Raw genomic sequence first — 10032 nt, 5'->3', positions numbered from 1 at the left:
ATAAAACGATACATCACATAGATAGATAAGAAACTACGGTGCAACTTCGGGTGGCGCCGGCGCCACTCCGCCATGGCTCGCTGGTCCGCCCAGAATGCGTTTTCGGCGGCGACGTCCTCCGGATGGTGCCGGCACCAGTCCGCCATGGCTCGCTCGTCTGCCCAGAAGGCGTTCTCGGCGGCGACGTCCTCCGGGTGGTGCCGGCGCCAGTTCGCCATGGCTCGCTTGTCCTTGTCGGCGATGAGGAGGCGGCGCTGCCGCCGACGGTGGTCCTCACGGTCCTGGTTTGTTATCAGACGAGGCGGAGGGGCGGCCGCCTGCGCCTGCTCGCGCGTGTAGACGTCGTGGAAGTTCATCTACGCGCGAGGCCTTCCTAGGCGCCACTCCGTCGTGTCGTACATGCTATGCTACTATGTGTCATGCATGTTAATAAATGAGATCACTTATGATACTAGTTTATATTATATCATACAATAATAAAATATGCATGAGACTACTATATGTTATTTTCCACTATGAGCAGCCTCAAAGACCTCTTGTACCATGTCAGCAACGACCGCTGTTCCGGGGTGGAACTTGTTCACACATCCCGACCGCTGCTCCGGGTGGCTTGGAACGGCGCGGTGGCGGGGTCGCTCAATTAGCTCGGTGCATCAAGGCCGCCATAAATGTTCCACCACCCTCCCAACGGCCATCGCCTTGGTCCTTCTTCCTCCCCATCAAGATGACAACCAAAGCCTGCTCGATCTGCCTCCCCCATTAATGCCAACACCTCCACCTCCACCTCCATCCCTTCCTTTATAGTATCACTCACCCAGCTCTCCCATTCCACGCCGCTGACACTCGCTCGCAGCTCACATCACGAACCCAAAATTAAACAACAATGGCCGTGGACAACGGAGATGCGCGGGCTGCCGCCATGGCCGTCGCGGTCACCGGCACCCGCACGGTGGCACCGGCCAAGACTAAGGTCACCCTCGCCACCTTCGACCTGCCCTACATCACCTTCTACTACAACCAGAAGCTGCTCCTCTACCGCCTCGCGGAAGGCGCCGGCGACTTCCAAGACGTCACCGCGCGCATGGCCGACGCCCTCGGGGACGCGCTCGCCTACTTCTACCCGCTTGCCGGCCGGATCCGCCAGGAGAAGGGCGACGGCGGTGCGCTGTACGTCGATGGGGAGGAGGGTGCGGAGGTGCTCGAGGCCGCAGCCGAGGGCGTATCCGTGGACGAGCTCGCCGGCGAGGACTGCGGCGAGGAGGCGGAGAAGCTCATGCAGCAGCTCATACCCTACACCGGCGTCATGAACCTGGAGGGGCTCCACCGCCCGCTGCTCGCGGTCCAGGTATGAGCAAGATCTACACACTGTGGGCGTTTAAATTAAGTACACTGTACTAGCAAATCACCGCAATGCTAAAATGCACTTCGAACAAGACGTAGGGTACATATAGTGAAATGTGAGTTGTTTGTGAATCTGCTCGAAGTTATCAGCACAACTATTCAAGGTTGTTTGTTTGTGATGAAACAAACTAAGCAAGGTTGACTATTTTAAAATATTTTAAAATATAAGAACGGATATTTGTCATTCGAACGAATGACATTGTCACACCCATGTCTAGCCAACACGTGCATTCTGGGGCCACATGTCGCTGAAGAGGGAATGCCAAATACTCAAATTACTCGTACCCTCTAGAATGGCAAATCCGGAAATGTTGATCCAATTGCCACACTGCTGGCTTAGTTCGCCGTATACACTTAAGATGATCACAGTACATACTGAGGCTGTGCACCGACGCATTTCCCAGCTGTGCGATGTACATAACTCTGATTTCGGCACATGCACGGTCCTCGTGAAATAAATACTCCCATGGACTACTAGTACGGCCAGCACTATTGGTCGTGCATATAGTAAGGTCATTGCGGGTACGCACACTATGAATACACAGCGTTCATGTTTCTGCAATTAAATCTACAAATTACATTCACCCTATTTCTTCATTTTGTTCGAATTTCCTCAAACTGAAAGTAATATGGACACATACGATATGGGGTTGCATTGCAGTTCACCAAGCTCAAGGACGGCCTCGCCGTGGGCTGCGCCTTCAACCACGCCGTGCTGGACGGCACTGCCACGTGGCACTTCATGAGCTCCTGGGCGGAGCTCTGCCGCGGCGCCGCCGCCCCGTCGGCGATCCCGATCCACAACCGCGCCATGGCGCGCTCCGTGCGCGTCGGCCTCACCCTCCCGGCCTCCGCGGAGGAGCACGAGAAGACGGACCCCAACGGGCCCAAGAAGCCGCTCGTGGCCCGCGTCTTCTCCTTCCCGGAGCCCGTCGTGGCCCGCATCAAGGCCGCCGCCAACGCGGCGCTCCCCGCGGGCGCCAAGCCCTTCTCCTCCTTCCAGTCCCTGGGCGCCCACATCTGGCGGTCCGTCTCTCGCGCGCGCGGGCTAGGGCCCGCCGACATCACCGTCTTCGCCGTGTTCGCCGACTGCCGGGCCCGCCTCGACCCGCCCGTGCCGGCGACCTACTTCGGCAACCTCATCCAGGCGGTCTTCACGGGCGTGCCGGCGGGGATGCTCCTGGGCGGGCCGCCGGAGCTGGCGGCGGGGATGCTGCAGAAGGCCATCGGCGAGCACGACGCGGCCGCCGTGACGCGGAGGCTGGAGGAGTACGAGGCGGCGCCCAAGCTGTTCCACTACAGCGACGCCGGGCCCAACTGCGTGGCCGTGGGCAGCTCGCCGCGCTTCCGCGTGTACGACGTGGACTTCGGGTTCGGCAGGCCGGAGCGCGTCCGCAGCGGCGGGAACAACAAGTTCGACGGGATGGTGTACCTGTACCCGGGCCGCGGCGGCGACAGCGGCGGCATCGACGTGGAGCTGGCGCTGCAGCCGGAGCCCATGCAGAGGCTCGAGAAGGACGACGAGTTCCTGCAGGTCGCGCCTGCCTGATCTCGCCTACGCGTCGCTGCCTGCATTATTTAGTGGGCTTACTTAAGCAGGGGTTTGAGATTTAGCCAGCTTCATTAATTCGATCTTCGCTAGTGCATGTGTGTTTGCCTGTTCCGGTTTAATAAGGATTGATTAGTTTGTCATGCCATATGTAATGCAATGTAATGTAAGGATCGCCACCCTATTTGTCATGTAATGTAATCTTTTTTTTACACAAAAAAGGGTCATTTGTAATGTAATCCGCCGACAGGGCTTGCATATTTGTGTACACGTACTCGTCGCGTGCCTTCTGAATTAAACTATTATTTCCTTTTTCACATTTCTGAAAACAGATTTGCTTTTTTTTCTGTTTTAAAATAAATGTCTTAAACTTACTATAATCTTAAAATAAGATAGTATTTGTTTTGAAACAGAGGGAGTATTTCGTGAAATACCTATCTCACATTTATGTCCGAGTCATTAGACTGTTTGTGTTTAGAATTCGTGCACGAGCTTTTGATCGCCGAGTTGTTTGTCGGGCAGCTGCTTCGCATTGTTTTTTTTTTTCTGTTGGCCTCGTTTTTCTTTCTTTGTCGGCCTCGTAGAGTGGGTCGTTTTTCTTTGTTTGGGCCATGGAGAACAGGAAGCGTCAACGGACATATACAAAGGATCTGCTGATCGTTTAGGGGTGTTTAGAGCATCTCTAACAGCTGCCCTAAATAGGACAGTGTTGCATAAAAACTGTCATATAGGGCACAAAACAGCTAAAAACGTGTTCCAACAGCTGTCCTCTCTTCTTCAACTCCCTAAAAATTTTAGGGCACTGCCCTAAATTTGGTCCAACTGTTGTATATTTGCAACACCTGCGTGGCTGCCTCAAATTCCATTCCTCACGTGCGCGCATCCCAACCGCCACCCGGAACGTTCCGTTGCCCGCTCCCGCCCCGCCCGCCTCGCCGAATTCCCGCTGCCGCCGCGCGCCGGCGACCACCGTACCGTCATGGAAGGCCAATCTGCACCCCCCCCAACGATCCCCGGTTCGTCGGACGGCCAATCGCCGCTCCCCGCCGGCCCCGCAGCCACCACCTCCGCCGCGATGCCGCCACCGTCGAGGCCTGGATTCGTGCCGCCGCGGCCGATTGGCGCGGCAGATCCTAGCCAGATACTGGTCGCGAAGCCGCCGGCGCCATCGAAACGAGTGAGGAAGGTCGGCACGGGCGCGTGGAGGCAGACGACGAAGAGGCCGGCAGCCGGCGAGGCGAGCGCGGGGACGGCGAAGAAGAAGGCCACTGCAGGCCGCGGGAAACCTCCACTCCCCTCCCCGGAAGACATTCAGCCGTCGCCGCCGCCGCAGGCCGAGGAAGTGGTGGAGGAGCAGCCGGAGCAGCAGGCCGGGCAGCAGGCCGACCCCAACATGTTCGATGATATGTCGCAAAGGTGATTTTTCTTCTTCTTCGTTTTGTTTCGTCAATTGATGATGTGTTGTATCTAAATTGTTTCTTATCCACTTATCTATGTAGTATGGACGATGAAACTTATTTGCAAAACATGAACTTTGCAAATTCCGAGTATGTTGGATCCACGGAGACACCATCGCAAGAAACGGAGGAGGAACTTGATGCCAAGGATGAGGGCTTCGTGGACGTAGTTCCGAAGGGAAGGTCGGGCAATTTTAGCAACGCCGAAGATCTTGTCATCGTTGCGGGATGGAAGAAGATCGGCCGTGATCCGGTCAAGGGCACCGAGCAACATCGCAACCAATATTGGTCAAGGGTGAAGGAGTTCTTTGATGCTCGCAACGCACATGGGAATGATAGAACCGCCGCTTCTCTTCGTCATCGGTGGGGGACAATTCAAACCGATTGCCAAAACTGGTCGGCATGTTTGGCAAATGTGCAAAGGTTAAATCCTAGTGGCACAAATGAGACCGATAGGGTGAGTCTTATCTTTGTTGTGTGTCTTGTTTCAAGTTTGTCTTATCATTGTACTGTGTCTTATCTTTGTTGTGTGTAGAATGCCATGGCACAAAACCTTTTCAAAGGCCGTTTGAAGAAAGGGGCAAAGAAGGATGGAAAGAAGGGGATGACATTCACTTTGCATCATTGTTGGAAGGAGCTAGAGAATGATGAGAAGTGGAAGAACCGTGACATCTACGAGATTCCCAATGGAAAGAATAAGTTGAAGAGTTCCTTGGGTGATCTTGTGGATGTTGATGGTGATGTCTCAAGTGATGATGAAGACGATGATGAGCAAAGAAGCCCAACCCCCAACTCCGTTGCAAAGACGAAGAGGCCCGATGGAAGAAAGGCGGCGAAAGAGAAAATGAAGGGGAAAAAGGCCGGCGATGATGACATTCAAAAATCATTGGATGCCATTAGGTCTACTCGCATGGAGTTGAATGAGAAGAGAGAGGCGATAAAAATGAAGCAAATGGAGGAGGCCAAAGAAACCGAGCTACGCAAGGCGGCGGTGGAGGAGAGGAAGGCGGCGGCCGAGGAGAGGAAGGCGGCGACCGAGGAGCTAAAGGCGGCCACCGAGAATACGAAGGTGTTGATGGATGAGAGGAAGCTCGCGATGGAGGAGGCTCATAGGGCCATGGAGGTTGAGCGCCAACTCAAGTTCATGGACACAAGCAACATGGATGAGAAGCAAAAGACGTATGTGGAGATGTGTCGGGATGAGGTTTTGCGGAAGTGAAAAGACCTCGATGATGCCTAGAGGGGGGTGAATAGGCTATTTAAAAACTTCTTCGGATTTGGCTTGAATCTAATGCGGAAATAAACTAAGAGGGTACTTGTCAAGCACAAATCCTAAATGCACTAGGCACTGCAACGTGTATCAACAACACGATCTACCAAGATGGACACAATACAGTTACTAACAAGCACAAGTAAGTTACACAAACTTACTTGAGCTATATCACACGACAAGTAGGTGAACGACACAAGATACTAGATCACACTATATCACACGATATCATCAAAAGTTGCAAGTGTGAACGTGTGGATATAGAGGGTATGCTTGAATGATTAATCTTGTACAAGAAATAGCCAACACAATATAATAAGCACAACCAATATGCAATGTATGTATGCTCAAGTAACACAAGTAAACCACAAGTAAGGAGTTAGGGTTAAGGATAACCAAGGTCACTGAGACGAAGATGTATCCCGATGTTCACTTCCTTGGAGGGAAGCTAGTCACCGTTAGAGAGGTGGATGTTACCACGAAGGCACACCAACTCCACGAAGGCTCACCCTATTCTCCCTTTGAGATAACACCACGAAGGCGTTTCTCAACCACTAGTGGTAAGCCTTTGAGGTGGCTTCCAAACCCTAACAAACTTTTCCGGGGGTAATCACACGGATTGATTCCTCTCCGAAGAACTCCTACCGCCTAGGAGTCTCCAACCTCCAAGAGTAACAAGATCACGGGGAATGCTCAACACTTGCTCAAATCTCAAATAGCTTGGGTTGAGAGAAGGAGAGGGAGACGGTCTATCTTTTGATCGGAACAACTCTCAAAGGGGCTCACAAATGCTCTTGGGATCTAAGATTTGGTGTGAGCAAATGTGTGTGAGGTAGAAATGTGTTCTTATGAGGATAAGGCTGTGTTGGGGCACCCTCTCACGAAGTGGGAGGGGGGTATTTATAGTGGGGAGAGAAAAACAGCCGTTGGGGACACTTTAAGTCACACAGGGTTCGGACATCCTGTTGGGGAACGTCGCATGGGAAACAAAAAAATTCCTACGCGCACGAAGACCTATCATGGTGATGTCCATCTACGGGAGGGGATTTCCGATCTACGTACCCTTGTAGATCGCACAGCAGAAGCGTTAAGAAACGCGGTTGATGTAGTGGAACATCCTCACGTCCCTCGATCCGCCCCGCGAACCGTCCCACGAACCGTCCCGCGATATAGAGGAAAAACGGTGGAGGTATGTGGTCGGGCTGCCGTGGGAAAAGTTGTCTCAAATCAGCCCTAATACCTCAGTATATATAGGAGAGAGGGGGAGGGAAGAGGCAGCCTCAAACCCTCAAGGTTTGGCCGAAATTGGAGGTGGAGGAGTCCTACTCCAATCCTACTTGGAGTAGGATTCCACCTTCCCACTTGGAAACTCTTTCCACCTTGTGTTTTTTCCTTCTCAAACCTTATGGGCCTTAGTGGGAACTTATTCCAGCCCACTAGGGGCTGGTTTATCTCTTCCCATAGCCCATGAGACCCCTTGGGGCGTGACACCCCTCCCGATGGTCCCCGGCACCCCTCCCGGCACTCCCGGTACACTACCGATGAGCCCGAAACTTTTCCGGTGACCAAAACAGGACTTCCTATATATCAATCTTTACCTACGGACCATTCCGGAGCTCCTCGTGACGTCCTTGATCTCATCCGGGACTCCGAACAACATTCGGTAACCAACCATATAACTCAAATACGCATAAAACAACGTCGAACCTTAAGTGTGCACACCCTGGGGGTTCGAGAACTATGTAGACATGACCCGAGTGACTCCTTGGTCAATATCCAATAGCAGAACCTGGATGCCCATATTGAATCCTACATACTCTACGAAGATCTTATCGTTTGAACCTCAGTGCCAAGGATTCATATAATCCCGTATGTCATTCCCTTTGTCCTTCGGTATGTTACTTGCCCGAGATTTGATCGTCAGTATCCGCATACCTATTTCAATCTCGTTTACCGGCAAGTCTCTTTACTCGTTCCGTAATACAAGATCCCGCAACTTACACTAAGTCACATTGCTTGCAAGTCTTGTGTGTGATGTTGTATTACCGAGTGGGCCCCGAGATACCTCTCCGTCACACGGAGTGACAAATCCCAGTCTCGATCCATACTAACTCAATGAACACCTTCGGAGATACCTGTAGAGCATCTTTATAGTCACCCAGTTACGTTGCGATGTTTGATACACACAAAGCATTCCTCCGGTGTCAGTGAGTTATATGATCTCATGGTCATAGGAACAAATACTTGACACGCAGAAAACAGTAGCAACAAAATGACACGATCAACATGCTACGTCTATTAGTTTGGGTCTAGTCCATCACATGATTCTCCTAATGATGTGATCCCGTTATCAAGTAACAACACTTGCTATGGCCAGGAAACCTTGACCATCTTTGATCAACGAGCTAGTCAACTAGAGGCTTAATAGGGACATTGTTTTATCTATGTATCCACACAAGTATTCTGTTTTCAATCAATACAATTATAGCATGGATAATAAACGATTATCATGAACAAAGAGATATAATAATAACTAATTATTATTGCCTCTAGGGCATATTTCCAACAGTCTCCCACTTGCACTAGAGTCAATAATCTAGTTCACATCACCATGTGATTCCAACGAATCCAACACCCATATAGTTATGGGGTCTGATCACGTCTTGCTCGTGAGAGAGGTTTTAGTCAACGGTTCTGAAACTTTCAGATCCGTGTGTTCTTTTACAAATCTTTATGTCATCTTATAGATGCTGCTACTATGTGCTATTCGGAAATACTCCAAATATCTACTCTACTATACGAGTCTGTTTCACTACTCATAGTTATTCGGATTAGTGTCAAAGGTTGCATCGACGTAACCCTTTACGACGAACTCTTTAACCACCTCCATAATCGAGAAAAAATTCCTTAGTCCATCAGTTACTAAGGATAAATTTTGACCGCTGCTAGTGATTCAATCATGGATCACTCTCTGTACCTCTCAACAGACTTTGAGTCAAGGCACACATCAGGTGCGGTACCCAGCATGGCATACTTCAGATTCTACGGCCAAGGCATAGAAGACGACCTTCGTCTATTCTCTTTATTCTGTCGGGGTCGGTTTTTGAGTCTTACTCAAATTCACACCTTACAACACAGTCAAGAACTCCTTCTTTGCTGATCTATTTCGAATTCCTTCAAAAACTTGTCAAGGCATGCATGTTGTTGAAACTTCTATTAAGCGTTTTGATCTATCTCCATAGATCTTGATGCTCAACGTTCAAGTAGCTCAATCCAGGTATTCCTTTGAAAAACTCCTTTCAAACAACCTTTTATGCTTCACAGAAATTCTAGATTACTTCTGATCAACAATATGTCAACCACATATACTTATCAGAAATTCTATAGTGCTCCCACTCACTTCTTTGGAAATACAAGTTTCTCATAAACCTTGTACAAACCCAAAATCTTTGATCATCTCATCAAAGTGTATATTCCAACTCCGAGATGCTTGCACCAGTCCAATGAAGGATCGCTGGAGCTTGCATACTTGTTAGTATCTTTAGGATCGACAAAACATTCTGGTTGTATGACATACAATGTTTGCTCATGGAAACCGTCGAGGAAACAATGTTTTGACATCCTATGTGCAATATTTCAAAAATAATGCAACAACTACTAACATAATTCTAACAGACTTTTAGCATCGCTACGAGTGAGAAAGTCTCACCATAGTCAACTGTTTGATCATGTCGGAAACATCTTTGGGACAAGTCGAGCTTTTCTTAATAGTGACTTATCACCATCGTCGTCTGTCTTCCTTTTGAAGATCCATTTTTACTCAATAGTCCTACGACCATCAAGTAGTTCTTCCAAAGTCTACACTTTGTTTTCATACATGGATCCTCTCTCGGATTTCATGGCCTCCAGCCATTTGTCGGAATCCGGGCCCACCATCGCTTCTCCACAGCTCGTAGGTTCATTATTGTTCAACAGCATGACCTCCAAGACAGGGTTACCATACCACTCTGTAGTAGTACCCGACCTTGTCGACCTACGAGGTTTGTAGTAACTTGATCCGAAGCTCAATGATCACGATCATCAGCTTCCACTTCAATTGGTGTAGGCGCCACACGAACAACTTCCTGTGCCCTGCTACACACTAGTCGAAGTGATGGTTCAATAACCTCATCAAGTTCTATCACCCTCCCACTCAATTCTTTCGAGAGAAACCTTTCCTCGAGAAAGGATCCGTTTCTAGAAACAAACACTTTGCTTTCGGATCTGAGATAGGAGATGTACCCAACTGTTTTGGATATCCTATGAAGATGCATTTATCCGCTTTGGGTTTGAGCTTATTCGACTGAAACTTTTTC

General features: G+C 50.0%; 1 protein-coding gene across 1 annotated transcript; it reads left to right on the top strand.

Annotated features, from left to right (window-relative positions):
- Positions 1–748: 748 nt before the first annotated feature.
- Positions 749–3267, top strand: LOC123446913 (BAHD acyltransferase DCR). The gene is made up of 2 exons (XM_045123462.1): positions 749–1345; positions 2063–3267. Exons 1-2 carry the CDS (start codon positions 884–886, stop codon positions 2948–2950), a joined length of 1350 nt encoding a protein of 449 aa, XP_044979397.1. The 5' UTR covers positions 749–883; the 3' UTR covers positions 2951–3267.
- The last annotated feature ends 6765 nt before the right edge of the window (positions 3268–10032 follow it).

The sequence above is a fragment of the Hordeum vulgare genome, chromosome 1H (genome assembly GCF_904849725.1).
Source record: "Hordeum vulgare subsp. vulgare chromosome 1H, MorexV3_pseudomolecules_assembly, whole genome shotgun sequence".
Lineage (NCBI taxonomy): Eukaryota > Viridiplantae > Streptophyta > Magnoliopsida > Poales > Poaceae > Hordeum > Hordeum vulgare.
This window is presented reverse-complemented; position numbering and strand designations above follow the sequence as displayed.